The 15,576-nt window shown below is 41.2% G+C and overlaps 1 protein-coding gene across 1 annotated transcript; it reads left to right on the forward strand.

Moving 5' to 3' along the window:
* Positions 1-409: 409 nt before the first annotated feature.
* n4bp2 (NEDD4 binding protein 2) lies at positions 410-14,964 on the forward strand. The gene is made up of 16 exons (XM_032563675.1): positions 410-1,091; positions 2,320-3,340; positions 4,418-4,542; positions 4,678-4,766; positions 4,935-5,011; positions 5,416-5,556; positions 7,374-9,763; positions 11,169-11,254; positions 11,354-11,399; positions 11,533-11,708; positions 11,801-11,925; positions 12,640-12,769; positions 13,039-13,215; positions 13,458-13,626; positions 14,029-14,152; positions 14,250-14,964. The coding sequence occupies exons 1-16, from the start codon at positions 842-844 to the stop codon at positions 14,293-14,295; spliced, it is 5,172 nt and encodes a 1,723-aa protein (XP_032419566.1). The 5' UTR covers positions 410-841; the 3' UTR covers positions 14,296-14,964.
* The last annotated feature ends 612 nt before the right edge of the window (positions 14,965-15,576 follow it).

The following is a 15,576-nucleotide window of genomic DNA, read 5'->3' on the forward strand; positions in this document are numbered from 1 at the left end:
GAAAAAATAAATACTGTCTCAGATTATCAATATGCTGAAACCATGTTTGAAGTGGTAAGTTGGTGTCATGCAAGTATACAACTAATTTTGATTAACCGTTTTAATATTTTATATTTGCCAAACGTTAACAACAATAGAATGACACACAAATTAACAAAGTCTGCAAACCAAAATGAAACACTACTCATCAAAACCTATGTATGTATTTCTGTATTCATTGCAATGAATAACCTGTAATTTGTATTTTGTTTGGTAAAAATATTTTATAGAAGGACTAAACTCTTGAATCTTGTTTCCCGGGTAAAGAATGAAACGCCCCCGGGTTACTCCCCGGCTGACTGTTATTGAATGCATCCAGTGACGTGATTTGTCACGTACTTGCAACTGCCTTGTACTGCTTTTACAGTTGTGGAATGAATATTTTGCTTTTGTGGTAATAACCTTTTTTTAAATAATGTGCTCTTTGTTTTAGAAGTGCTCCTATGGGTTCCTGAATTGCTCACTGGCGATCTTTTTCCACTTCCACTGATGGACACATTTGTCAATGTCGTTTTTAGGGAATGTTTTCGTGGCTTCGTGGTCTTTTGAGCGACGACAGGAAAGAAAAGAAAAGCTAGAAGTCCAGCTTTTATTTTGAAGTCACTATTTCCAGCCATCCCTTCCAGAAATGCAGTAGCCAAGAAGTTGTCATTTCCGACGTAGCTACCTCCACCACTTGGAGTGCTGTTGGGGACCAAAACCTTGAAATTCTGCACTCCAGTGGATGTGATAGTAGCATGTTTTTACCTTCGAGCCTCTCTCTTGTGACTCCCGGGTCTCTCGTTAGCTGTGCTAGCAGCTAATGAGAGCAGTCGGTGGCAGTAGCTCGGCTAAGGTAATGCCTCGGAAAAAGAAAAACGGCCAGAGCCCAGCCAGGCAGCCCCACGGGCCACCCGAGGGAGGACGACCCGTGGGCTACCCAGCACCTCAGAGATATGACTTCCATCAGAGCAGCGCCGAAAAGGAGAACATCCTTAAAAGAATGCAGGAGATGTTTTCACATCTGGACCCAGAGGTTATACACATCGTGCTCTCTGAGTGTGACTTTAAAGGTACCAAAAACACACGGAACCTTCGCTGTCCGACCTGCTGGTTCAGGTTGTAACTAGGCTAACCAGTTAGCTTCCTGACTAAGACTTAAGCAGCAGCAGTAGTGGTAGGTTGAAGCGTACAAACACAACATTATTAACTGGACCTTTCTCATGATAGTACCAGGTCAGTAATGTAATAAATTACAGCCTACACTTCAGCTGCAGTAAGTTCAATAGACCCATGCTCCCTCTTCCACCTGTTGCCACTAGAAGCTACATAAATACTAACTCGTCACTAGAATATGAATGACGCATCATGTTTGTTTTCTTGACAGTCCACCAAAAACAATATTTAGTGTTTATTAAGCAGAATTTACTTGTAAATATTATGTCCAAGGTTTTATGGGGCCTTGGGCATCATTCTGTTTGGGATCTTCAGACCACTGTTGTTGTTAAGTATAATAACAACAAAGAACTTTGTTTAACATTGTCTATTCTTGATCGTTGCGGATTGTACTTTTTACTAGAGACAAACATCAGAATTTTGTGGCAAATTTCTGTTTTCTATAAAATTTAAACACTTTGATACTGATCTGAGCCATTTAAATTTTTTCTTTCTTTCTTGTATATTTGGAGAAAAAGTGACATAGGCATTCCAGGGAAAGACAATATGGACTTGAACGTATCTACACATTGTTTTGTGACATAGCAATCATAACACATTATTGATACTACAATAGGACACTGACTCTTATTGACATATTAAAACCTGTAGAACAAAGAGAGCTATTGTGGTGGAGGTTAATTAACAGATTGGAAGAGCAGATAATTTAATTTCTGACCAGCAAGTCAATGATCAGGGCAAAGTTCGCCTGCAAATCTCCCTCCCTAATCTCCCTCTGCATTTAACACAGCGTGTTTTATAGTTAAAAGCAACAGGAAATCCTTATATTCTTTGTAGAATCAAATGTAATTTTTTTGTCACTGCAAAATGACTGCACTTTGCAGTTTTATTTAATCAGTAGCACTCAGGATGAATGATTTAGGAAGGCAATTGGTTGAAATAAATTGCAGCAATAAGGTTATTATCTAACATACTAATTTGGTAGCATTTGCGTTTGGTGTATAGTGTTTCAAAATAAATTTGATAGAGTTGGGCATAAGAGCACAAGTTTTATTGTTTGTGTTATTTAACAACTATGGTGAACATTTACTCCTTCACTAATATTTGTATCCGTATCTGCCTTAGTTGAAAATGCAATGGACTCTCTGCTGGAGCTGTCTGGTGCAGCTGAAGGCGTGACCCCACAACCTCCTCCTGTCTCTGGCTTTGAGCGCACTGCTGCAGCGTTGCTCAGCCCGCATCATTTTTCCCAACCGAATCCCGATGGACATCCCTTCGGGTCGGCACATCGCTCCTCCTCCCTTTCATCTACAAACCTGCTGACGGAGGACCTGGACCTGCTCATCGATCGAGAGCTGGAGACGCTAACCGAGCAGCGAGATGTCAAGGATGAGGCGCCTGGCAGCGTATCATCGTCTCTCCCTTTATTCCCTCCTCCTCCTGCTCCTCAGCAGGCGCTCCCAGAGCTGCTTCAGAGCAGCATGGAAGCTGCATCCAAGGAGCGCTTTACCACCCAGACGTCCCTGTCGGGCGGACAGATGGAGGATTGGTCTGGAGTTTCCTCTCCCCTGAACCAGCTCAGCACATGGGGAGATGAAGTCCTGGAGACACAGAAGGATCTGCTGGATTTTACATACCTGACAACAGAAAGCTATACAGACAAGTCTAAGCCCCCATTGGACCTAGCAGCGTCGGGACGTCCCTCTGCTTTCCAGGTGTATAAAAAGCAGGAAACATCTAAGACTGTTCCAGAAAGTACCGCACCCACATACTCAGATTCATTAGCCACCGGAGCCAGATCCAAAGCGAGTCTACTAAATAGCAACCCACATGGCTATGGGTCATCATCCTGGAACTTGGGTGCACCAGAGTTCTGCCGTCAGGTCCAAGGAAGCCAGAGGCCAACCTTTATCACCCCCGTGGCTCAGGGACCCTCCTGTTGGCTCAGCCCTTCCAGACTTGCCTCCCCCTGGCTGAACACGGGCCCCATCAGTCAGTCACCTCTCAAACCTTCTGCTGTCCTCAAGTCTTGGGCCCTTTCAGCGGCCCCACAGACCCCTGCTCTCCACAGCAGGCTGCAGTTGCAAGGAAAGGTGCTTGTGCTGCTTCGTGGTGCTCCAGGCTCTGGCAAGTCAACCCTGGCAAGGTAAACATGCTGTGATACTCTGACTGTAGTCACCGTAGTTGTACGTGTGTGTATTTTTTTTTAAATTTCTGCTATTGACTCGTGACTCCGATATCAGAGCTATTAACTAAAACTATGACAGTGTATTGTCTTGCCTCTTGTGCTCTGTACCAATAAATCAGATTCTCACATTGTAACTACAGTTAAACATAGAGTTCTTGCTTTTTTGGCACCTCAGATGAGAGTTAAAAAAATAGACAGATTTATTTATTTTAACCTACAAGTTCCCTTGCTATCAGCGGACATAAAGCTGATTTTCTTCACCTCTGTTCTGGCTTTCTGGAACAAAACCTATTCTTTAGAAAACTCAGTAGAAAAACTGGTGACAAGAAGAAAACTATCTTCTAGAACCATCAGGGTTCAAGCAGGGACCTTTATTCAGCCAGACATAACCTACGGGCAGAACAATGCAGTGAGACAATCCAGGAATTTACTGACTCAAGTGTACGATGACCTCACCTTGTATACCTTCTTGAGTATGTAAGGTTATATTAGCTGGTATAGAAGAAGGTGTTTACCTTAACCATTCTTTTTTCTGGCATAAAACAAACAAATAATAAAAGAAAAAGACATTATATTGCAAAAAATGCCATAAGACGGCGTCAACTGTAGCAAAGGATGTATCTAAGCTAAAAAAATACTTCTCACATCAACATGTGGAAAGCCCAGTCCTTTCTGCTTGGTTTAACATCAATGCAGTGTAGAGCTAATCTGTTTAATTTTTGGATTAACTGATTAATAATTGGGCAGTAAACAGTGCTTAACAGGAGATTTTTTCAGACAATTTAAACCAGGTGATGCTGAAACTGACGTTCTGGGTAGAACATATTTGCAGACAAAGGTTTAGCATCTTAAACTTAAAATGTATATACATATTTTTTTTTTACAGTTTTGGCTTTTACTGAACCGATGTCTGAACCCAGTCTTAGTCAGATGTGACTAAAACAGGTCTGCTTAATTAGACTGGTGAATTGGTGAATTTCTGCTGCAGGAGTCACTTGAATGTTGCATCAGCCATGAATATGTGCATCTTTGCAGAGCCTTGTTGGAGCATAACCCAGGCGGAGTCGTGCTTAGCACTGATGACTATTTCAACCACGGTGGAAGGTACCGATTTGACCCCATGGTACTGGGGGAGGCCCACGAGTGGAACCATAAACGAGGTCATTCACACAACATTCACATGCATGTTAATATAAAGTACAACATTTTGTACGTCTTTAGATTGAATGTGAGTGTTTTGTTTTTTTACCCTAGTTTCTGTTTTTCCTGTTTTGCAAATGGAAATTGTTTCACAGCCAGGGAGAGTTTTGAGCGTGGCATCAACCCCATCATCATTGATAACACCAACATGCAGGGATGGGAGATGAAACCCTACGTGGTTCAGGTCAGTTAGCTTGCAAAGAAGTTAGTAACCTCTTTGTCACAGTGCACTGTGACAAAGAGGTTACATAAGGTGGGAGAGTTGATTATTGAAAGAAAAGCTTATAAATAATGGATTACTTACAATTGTGTTATAAACTGCAGATAATCAGCAGTGTGCTGTCTGCTTTAGGCGCTGAAACACGGCTATAAGGTGTTATTCAAAGAGCCGGACACTTGGTGGAAATCCAAGCCCAGAGAGCTGGAGAGGTAAGAGACAGTAGGACGTCTGCCATTTAGTTTATTATGAACAATGTCAGGTTTCCTTCAGTGTATTATGAGCCTGGTGGGCCACCAGGCTTTACTTGTGCCCCCACCAGGCTTAGTTTTATAAATTTATTAATAGTTTTTTTTAATGATTGCCTCTTTTAAACTTTTTAGTTGGTGTTTAGGTATTACTCCTCAAGTTTTCCTAAAATTCATAACCATCAAATGATATTTTAAAATTTTCTGTCAACTTTAAAAAATTTTTTTACTCAAAAACATGGCAGACAACATGGTTGTCAACATGGCTGGTTGACTGACCTTGGGCCCTGAGCTCTGGGTTTTGCAAGTTTTCTGGGGGAAACACTGAATGTTTTGTAATTTTGCTATCTGTGTGTGTTAATTTGCAGGCGTACCGCCCATAACGTACCTGTTGAAACAATTCGCCGGATGCTGAATGGATACGATCGCTTTGTCACGGTTCAGTCCATTATGAGCTCACACATGCCTGAGTTTAAACCGGCTCTTCTGCAGGAGAACTGCCATTCACTGTGAGTGATTATTCAAAACATTTCACTGTTTGGCTCGAAAGTAATGTTACGTTGAAGTTACATTCTTTCATTGTGGATTGGAACCTGAATTAATAACTTGTTAGTTATTGTTTTCTCAGAATAATAAGGAACAAGTATTTTGACTTAAGATCTACTGTAGAAAAAAAATCACTTTGCACTTACTGTATGTCACATTATAGCCACACATTTCAAGACATTTTATGTGACAAGCCTATTCAATGCAGCATTGCAAAGTTAAAATGAATTGATAGTTTTAAAAAGAATGTAATTGAACCCAGTCCTTCCTCTTTAGTTCTGGTTTTATGTTTTTTTGGAAGATGAACCTCCACTCCAGTCTTCCAGCATTGCAGTTTACATGGTGTGTTCAAAGTGAAGTGTAGAATTAGTTTTCTGTCAAACAACGCTTTGCATGTGGGCCTGATATGACATTTCGGTTTCCCATGTGTTTGCTTTGTCCCAATAAATGGCTTGTGGCCAAACTGCAGGCAGGGTTTCTTATGGCTTTCTTTAGGCTCTTCCATTAAGTCCAAACTCAAATGCATGGCAAATATTTTCCCTGTTGGCAAATTCTCCTGCTAGAGCTGTGGATCTCCAGAGTCATCATGGACCCCTTGGCTGATTCTCTGACTATGGCTCTTCTTGTCCACGCTGTCAGTTTAGGACAGTCATGTCTTGCCAGGCTTATTAGTTGGGCCATCCTCTCTTCATTTTCAGATAATTACTGAGCCCTATGAGATGTTCAAGCTTTGGGTAATTTTCAGAACCGAATCCTGCTTTGAACTTCTCCACATCTGTTCTCTGACCTGTGTGCTATGTTCCTCAGTCTTTATGATGTTGTTTGTTCACTAATGTTCTCTAAAAAAACCCTGAGGCCTTCATGGATCAGCTGGATTTATACTGAGATTAAATTACAGACATATGGACTTTATTTAATGACTGAAATTTATAAGGATAATTGGTCACACATTTATCTGGAATGACCAGAGTAAAAACGATGCAATACAAATGGACAACTTTTCTCACAAATCACTGTGAAATAGTTTATTACATGAAGTCACAATAAAATAGATTGAAAACAAATGTGAAAAAGCTTAAAGCTGCACTAGGTATATTATGAACAATATGGGTTTTTTTGTGTTTTTTTTCACATATTTGTTAAAACTCATTATGTCAAAGCAGTACAGCATAAGACACATAGTTTTTTGAAAAAACTGAGCTACTCTGCCTTCCCCCTGTGGTCCTATTACCATCTGCAGAAATACACAACTCGGTCAGAAATAACCAATGAGAGCCAGTAGTAGGACCTTAGCACTGTCAATCATGCTCATGTACTCTGCTCACATCCTCCCTCTTGCTCTTTGCTACATTACAATTTCATTGTGATAGCAGAACCTGCCACGAATGCTCAGGATCATTAGTATGGCCATCGATGACCACAGATAAACAGTTTTCCTGGAGCGTTAAGTGATTGGTTAACTCTGATTGGTTGCTTTCTGCAGACAGCATCGATGATGGTAGCACTGGGAGAAGGTGGAGGAGGTTGATTTATTTATTTTTTCACCGATTATTTTTCTCATATTATACTGTCATGACATTATGATTTTAATAAATATGTAAAAAAACAATATCTAGTTTATAAAAGTTACACACCGCAGCTTTTAGGAGTAAGAAGACTAAAGACAGTTTCTTTTAAGCAGGTAAATTGTAAATCTCATTTAATCTTTTTAAAACTTGCAGCATATTAATGTACATTTGTGTTCATACATCAACAACATCCCATCCTATCTTTTTTGTAGGCCTGTCTCTGCGGACACGCCCTGTCCAGACCTGGTAGATCGGTCCAGACTGAATGAGGAATGTAAAAGTTTCCACCCTCAGCTTTATTCCTCTCTCCCTGACGTGTCGTCCATCAGTGGCTCCGAAGACGCTGGAATGCCTGATGACGCTTCTTGTGAATCCACCGAGTCTCTCGACCTCCAGCTGCTAGGAAAACAAACCAGCAGGCCAGACGCTTTTGATGCAGAGGATATTTATTCGGGTCAAGTGCATTCTGAACAGAATCCCACTAAAAGAGAAGGGAGAATCCCAGATTGCATTGTGGAATCTGTGATGAATGAAGACCACTCTGATGAAGTTCCTGTGGCGTTCTCTGAATCTATTGCACAAAGAGTGAAGAGGGAAAGATCACAAAGGTCTGGTTTTGACCAGACAGAAGCTGCGGACCTCGTTAAAGATACCAACTCATCAGACAAGGACACTTCAACAGATGAGCAAGCAGAGGAGGAGATGGTGGGGAAAGGAGAAGAAAAGAGGAACTCTGAGATGCTTGACTTTGTTGGAGACTGGCCCTCTGAAGAGTCTCTTCAGCAGCGACCGGTGAAGAGAGGAGAGAGGCATACAGCGACACAAGGAAAGAAAATAGGTGATGATGAAAAATCAAAGATTGTAAAATCAGGCCCGGATATAACCGAGTTGCGGAAGCTTCTTGACCTTATTCAGACCGGTGTGGTCACAGATCAGATGAGTTCATCCTGCTCACTCTCTCCCAGCTCCGGGGAAGAGCTTGAGAAACAGGATGAAGGTGGCAAGGTGGAAAAAGTTAACAAAACCGAAGAGAGGCAGCAAAACCGGAGCAAACCTGGCTTACCTGACTGCGTCCAGGACTGGAAAGCAAACGAGTCCCATAACAGCACAGGTTGTTGCGAAGGAGTCGAGAGTGAAAACAAAGCGAATACCAACACCGAAAGGATCTCTGATTCTTCAGAAACTGGAAAAGAACTACTGGAGCCAACAGATGTATGCAGCGATCAAGTTGGAAACAAAGACGCAGATCTGAAAGAAATTCGCAGATCCCAGGGCGCCGAGTCGAATATGAGACAGGTTAGTGAGGGTCCTGAAAGTCCGGCATCTGAGTTATTTGTAGAAGCAGAAAGTTTTGGCAGCAGTCAGGAGAAAAAGCAGCGACAGGGTCGGAGATCCGGGAAGCAGTGCAAGTTGGCCCTCACCTTCTCTCACAACTCTTCCATGAATGATTCAGACTGTTCAAACACTGCTGCTGAAAATACAGACACCAAAAACATCTCAAATTCTGATGCCAAAGCGATCAGTTCTGATCTGAAACCGGATTTGGACCTGCTCTGCCCGTCCCGCCCTGAGCTACCAACCGCCTTCGCTTCAGTAGAAACGAGCTGCTTCTGTCAGACGGAACCGCAGGACTTCGCTCTTCTCTGGCGTCTCAACCGTCGCCATGGCTCTGACGGCGCTGTCGTCAGCGGACACTCCGGCGACGTCCGGGTTTTGGAAGGAAACTCTTCTAGTTTTGTGCCGTGGCTGTCCTCCACAACATCTGCTGTGAACTCATCCAGCGTCACGGAGGTGCCATACCGGGTGGTGCACGAGAAGGGCACCCAGCTGGAGGAGAAGGAGCTTGGGGTGACTCAGAACCGGCTGGAGAGCTTGCGCATTCTCAGCCGCCATTTTAAACTCGTTAGTTTTGATACGTTAGAGGATCTGTATGACAAGTGCAGTCAGGACTTGGAATGGACCACCAACCTCCTGCTGGACTCTGGAGAGAGGTTCTTCCGGGATGAAGATTGTGATGACATCCAACCATCCAGCCGAGCTGAAGCTTTGAGTGAGGTTTCAGACACTGGTGAATGTCTGGAACCAGTGAGGGAGTGTGAGTCTAAAGGAGAACAAACTGGGGCTAAAGAAGCAGCACAGGAGTTGACTCATGAGACAGAAAGGGCGTCAAATGAAGGTAACAAAAACGCTGACATACCATTTGGAGGGGGATCAGTTTCAGTTATAGACGATGAGCAATCAGAACCAGTTTCTGACCAAGAACCGGTTCCTCACACAGAACCTTCCCCTCCTGAAGCAGTCGAACTGGAGCGCAGTTCCGACACCGACCTCTTGGTCACAGATGCTGATTTCGAAGACGGAGCTTGGGGCGGGAGCGTAGACATCTTAGACTTTGAAACTGAAACCACCGATGATATCGCGAGCATGGATGAGATCAACCGGCTTCTGCAGGCTGAGCTGGAAGAGATGGAAAGAGAACAAAGTCAGAGGAAAGCAGAGAGGCAAAGCCAACATCTGAACATCCAAACCGTGGAGCTGAAACTCTCCACAGAGCTGGCACTGCAGCTAACGGAGCTGTTCGGTCCTGTCGGAGTAGACCCAGGTAATTTACATGCAGGGAGCTCACTGTGCTTACTTGAAGCTGAAATAACCATCTAAAGTGCAGGATAAGAGTACCTGTTTCATGCAGTGGCATGCAAAAGCATTCATACCCCTTGAAACATGTTGATAATAAAAATATGAAATATGTGGTGTGCATTTGTACTCTGGTAAACATTCAAGAAGCCTATATTAACTCTGTAGGAGCTGCAGAGATTCACAGCTCAGGTAATACAATCTGTTGGCAGGACAACTAATATTAATACACTCAACAAATTTGTCCCCCGTTGAAGAGTGGCAAGAAGAAAGCGATTACTTAAACATGTGGAAGAAGTTTCGCTGGTCAGATGAGACCAAGACTGAACTTTAGACCTACATGAGAAACTGACACAGTGCAGCACCTGCAACTAGAGCTGCACAATATTTCAAATTTCAGTTGTCGTAGTATCAAAGGAAATGTAATCCACTATTGTATGTGGCGTATTATCCATTCACACTCTGCACACCAAAACTAAAGTTGGCCATTTGGGTGGCTTATGACTGAACAACCAGATGTGTAATTATCGTTGCTGAGATAAACCTCAAAAAATGGATTGAAAGACAGAAAAGGGCCATATGTGTTGTTTCTAGCTGATATAATCACAAATGCTTTCCTGATATCATTCAGCTCGACCTTGTAAACAGCATCCCTAAAGTGAAACATGGTGGCGGCAGCATCATTCTGTGCAAATTCCGGTCAGAGTTGATGGAAATATAGATGGAGTTACAGACAAGAAAACTTAGTTGCTGCAAAATACTGGAAATTAGCTTCCTATTAGGTTCAGGGACCATAACAAACAGAGTTACAATTAAATGGTTTAGTGGAAACTATATTCATGTGTTAGAATAGCCCAGTCAACACCCAGATCTAAATACTGTGGAGAATGTGATTTTCAGAGACACTCTACATCCAGTCTGACTGAGCATGATGTATTTTGCAAAGATGAATGTCAAAAATATCAATAAAGGGCGTGCCGTGGTGGCGTAGGGGTTAGCGCGACCCATATTTGGAGGCCTTCAGTCCTCGACGCGGCCGTCGCGGGTTCGACTCCCAGACCCGACGACATTTGCCACATGTCTTCCCCCCTCTCCTTCCCTGTTTCCTGTCAGCCTACTGTGATATAAGGGACACTAGAGCCCACCAAAGACCCCCTGGAGGGGTAAAAAAAAAAAATCATTAAAAGCTGTAAGTTTACTGCAGTGGAAGGTGGTCAGTCAAAGTATTAACTCAAGGGGAGATGAATGCAAATGCACACTTTTGTCATATTTTTAATTGCATAATTATGAAAACCATGTACACTACAACTATGTGCAGTATTCTGTGTATCTGCCACATTAAACCCCATTGCATCTTATTGGTTGTCCGTTAGGCACATGTTCAGCGGATGACTTTGCTGTGCTGATGGACCTCAATCTGGCTAAACTTCTCCACCAAAAGTGGAAAGAAACTATTCAGGTTAGATTAAATCCTGCAGAAAAATAAACACCAGCACTTCTGTCGAGATCTACCATTGTGCATCTGTCTCTCTTTTAATAAATGTACTTTATTTTTCAGGAAAGACAAAGACAAGCAGCTCTATCTTTCCAGCTGCTCGAGGAAAGTAAGTAGCAGATATTTTGAATCAACAAACAAACTCTAAACACAATAAATGTACCTGCTAGTATTTTGCAGGCTTAGTGTAGTTTTTTATGGCTCTTAAATGTGGATTTTTAATTGTTTACGTGTTCCACAAGAGCAAACACATCCAGGTAGTTCCCCGATGAGCAAAAATGGCGACATGTCACTGGCCGGCCAGCCAGACTCCAGCTCTCGGATCCCGTTTATGGATCACTGGAATGTGTCCCGTCCACACGTCTCTCTTAGAGACATCATCAAAGAGGAGCAAGTTCTGCAGGCAAACATGCAGAAGGTATCAGAACACCACAAAGGTGTTTGTAACATGTGACCCTACGGTTGTTCCTTCTCATTTCCATTAACTCTGTCTGGCCGCCTTTCTTTCAGACCAGACAGAGTCGCGTTGACCTCCATCGCTGGGATGGAGCTACGTTGTTGAAGGAGAAGCAACTTTACCAACTTTTCCCCACAATCGACAAGCATTTTCTGCAGGACATCTTCAGAGATCACAAGTATGAAAAGAATATGTTCATTCTTGTAGGGCTGTTGTGCAATGGTAACATCGTGTAAACAGTTGTCTCTTCCTCTTTAAAAGACATAGTCATTGTTCAGCTGCTTCTACTTTTTATTTTTTTTTGGAATTTATTCTTATGTGGGTCTGCAACTGACAATTATTTTACTAATCAATTTTTCTATCAATTATTCTGATAATCGATTAATCGGACAAAAAAAATTTGCACATTCTGCAGATTTTTTATTTAACCATTTAAGCCTTTTTTTTAATACGATATTAGCCATACATTAAAAATGAAAATGACGAAATAATTAAATAATTTTTAAAAATAAGAACCTAAAAGTTTTATTGCATAAAGTTCAATAACCTAGCATTTATTTAATACACTTGGTTATTTGTAGCATCTGTAGCTGACATGTGAAAAGTCCTAATTACTGCTCTGAGTGTGTTGTTCTTTCAGCAAATGCCCCTTTTTATAGTCTGTCTACGTCAGTTAATGAATAATCAATTATTAGATTAGTTGGCAATTATTTCAATAATCCATCCATTAAGATTAATCGTTTCACTCCAGAAATCAAGGAAAATGAAAGCTAAAATCCCTGATCCTTTTTACAACCGAAGAGGACAAACAGCATTTCCAGTATTCCACGAAGCTACTGCTCTGCTACTGCTGGGAAGTCATGTTTTTTTTTTTTTTTGTTCCTTTGCACAGTTACAGTCTCACCCAGACTGAGCTGTTTCTACGCTCTCTTCTCAACGAGGATGAACCTGTGAAGATGGTTGTTGCACCGGAAGTTCCTCGGTCGGACCAGCACAGAGCAGCCAGCAAGGAAAGGGAAAAGGTGCAAATTCCTTTGGTTTAAAAGCTTTTTATGAGCATCTTTCGCTTTTTTTTTTTTTTTTTTGATTTGGCTCTCTAGAGGCTTGTTAGAAAACCATTACCTTGAAGACAAAAATATACATTTATAGTTATTTGTCTTGTTTTAATTTATTGAATTTCATTATAAGCTACTTTACATCTATTCATTCTTTGAATTATCCCATAAAAAGCTTCATTATTGATGGAAAACAACATAATGTGTTCCCTTCTGTTTTTGCTTCATCCAAACAGAAGCAGAAGTCGTTGGCGTCTGCTGTCCCCAACTATCAGGATACAGATGATCCAGAGTACGAAGACTTCAGGGCTGAGGCCAACCTTCAGAGGAGGCGACAGCTTGAGAACTTTGCGAAGGCTGCAGAAGCTTTCAGGCAAGGTCGCAAAGAAGTGGCTTCGTTTTACGCACAGCAGGTAAAAGCAGGAGGCCAAGAATATATATATATATATATATATATATATATATATATATATATATATATATATATATATATATATATATATATATATATACTGTATATATATATAGTTTATAGTATATATACTATATATAGTTTTTTAGTATGTCACAAATGAAAATGTTGGTAATCATTGAACTATCCACCTAAGAGTAACATTTTTATTTACTTCCTGTTTTTTATCTGCTCTGGCCTTAGGGACACTTGCACGGCCAGCGGATGCGTGAGGCCAATCACAGAGCAGCGGTGCAGATATTTGAAAGAGTCAACTCATCACTGCTGCCCAGAAACATCCTGGACCTTCATGGGCTGCATGTGAACGAGGCCTTAGAGCATCTGGCTCAAGTCCTGGAGGAAAAAACTGCAGGTTAGACCAGTGTTTTGAAAGTTGGATGGGATTTTCAGCTGACAGTAGAAAGGCGTAGTAGTGTGTGAATGATCTGAAATATTGAATTTTTTTTCTTTAGGAAAAACCATTTTAGAAAAGTAAATTTATGAAAATGTATCATGTAAGTTTTAGCTTTGAAATAGCACAAAGATTGCAGGAGTAGCAACCTTTTCAAAAAGATACTGAGAGAATTCGAATGATTTATTGCATTTGCACAAAATACGGTTTAAAAAAATATTTTTAATCATTAAGATCTTAGCATTAAGTCTTGTTATTGTCCTTGCTCTACAGTTCTTCAGTTACGACTACGTTGTGGTGCGAGCGTGCTCCTGTTAACAGTATTTTGTGTGTTTTGTTTCTCTTTGGCCTCTTTGTGAACAGAGTGCGAGCAGGGTCTGTGTCAACCTCAGCTCTCTGTCATCACAGGAAGAGGGAACCACAGCCAGGGGGGAGTGGCCCGCATCCGGCCCGCTGTCATAGACTACCTCACCAACAAGCACTACAGGTACGGATACTCTCACACGACACACACACAAAATCACGCAAAAGGAAGAGAGACGTTAGTCTTCACCCATAGATTCTCCCGTGTGTGTTTCTGTCAGGTTCAGTGAGCCAAAGCCAGGCCTCGTGTTGGTCTCTTTGAAGTGAAAAGACCCGGTTTCTACTGCTGCGAACCAGAACTCTCTTCATCTCTCGCTCTCGTTTTTCAGTGCTACAGTTTATATAGTGGGTAAAAGCTCAGTAAATATTTGTATTCCTTTGATGCAAATACCCCTCTTCATCAGTCCTGCACCTACTAAAAAGACAAAAAGTCATATATTTACTGAAAATAATTTTAATCCATGTCACCTTATATGAAGGGACTCCATTGGTTTTAAACAGAAATAATTTATCTGCCAGTAAAATGGTTGAAAGCGTTTACATTTTATTATAAAATTTTCTATGGTGTATTTTTACCTCCTATATGTTTTAGATAATCAGATTTTGATGTTTTAAGACTCCGTGGAGTCATGTTTGAGCTCTACTGTTCATGTTTTGCCTATCTTTAAATCAGTTATGATGCTTTGTGCTTAATGGAGGCTTCCCTTGCTGTGTTGATGTAAGATGTTATTTGAGACACAGTTAATGCCTTAAACTTGATGTTCTTTTACATGGTTTTTACAAAGTCAGCGGCTTTAAAGAAGATGCAGCTTTTCCTCTTGATTATAGTTTTACAGACACCACATGCTATGTTTTAAGCTTCACAGATCCGGCTCTGCGAAACAGATTGAGCAATCTCTGCTGTTGCTTCTGAAGGCAGCTGCCTCCTTAACAGAACGTTTTTATAACCCGTCGTATTTGTGAGAAAGGTTAGCTGCTAACACTCAAACTCAGGTGACCCGGTGTGTCGGCCGTTTTCAGCTCATTCCTTGTAGCTTTTAAAATGTCTTTTGCCGAATGTCATACCAGCTGTCTTCCAGAGGATACTATTTTTAATTTAAAAAAGTTAAATTGCCTTCTTATTTTTCTAAAAGCAGTTCACTTTTGTTGTTTGTATATATTATTGTACACACACTAAATCAAAAGATGAATGTATTTTTTAGCCAATGTGTCTATACAATTTTACAGCATGATATTTGTGAAATAAATCTATTTGTTTACATGTACTTGCATGTGTTTTCATTTCTGGATGTGTTTGATTGTAGTCTTCTTTCAGAGGGTTTCTGTTAAACAACAGGGCCTTCCACAATTATTGGTACCCCTTGTAAAGATGCATAATCTTTTACTGCGGTTTGTTACACAAAGAAGTTGACGAAAAATCTAGCCTTTAAAAATATCTCTTTTTTTCAGCAAAATCATTAGTCCCATAGCTGTTGGTGGTGCTACCAAATCACTTAAACTACATGCAGTAAATTACTTTTTATTTATAAGTATACTGTGACAGACCCT

This window comes from Xiphophorus hellerii, chromosome 5, assembly GCF_003331165.1.
Source record: "Xiphophorus hellerii strain 12219 chromosome 5, Xiphophorus_hellerii-4.1, whole genome shotgun sequence".
In the NCBI taxonomy this organism is placed as follows: Eukaryota; Metazoa; Chordata; class Actinopteri; order Cyprinodontiformes; family Poeciliidae; genus Xiphophorus; species Xiphophorus hellerii.

Coding starts and splice junctions, on each gene's coding strand:
- n4bp2 (XM_032563675.1), top strand. CDS start 842: ATGAGAGCAGTCGGTGGCAGTAGCTCGGCTAAGGTAATGCCTCGGAAA. Junction 9,764..11,168: donor TCCTGTCGGAGTAGACCCAG/GTAATTTACATG, acceptor GTTGTCCGTTAG/GCACATGTTCAGCGGATGAC. Junction 14,153..14,249: donor CTCACCAACAAGCACTACAG/GTACGGATACTC, acceptor TGTTTCTGTCAG/GTTCAGTGAGCCAAAGCCAG.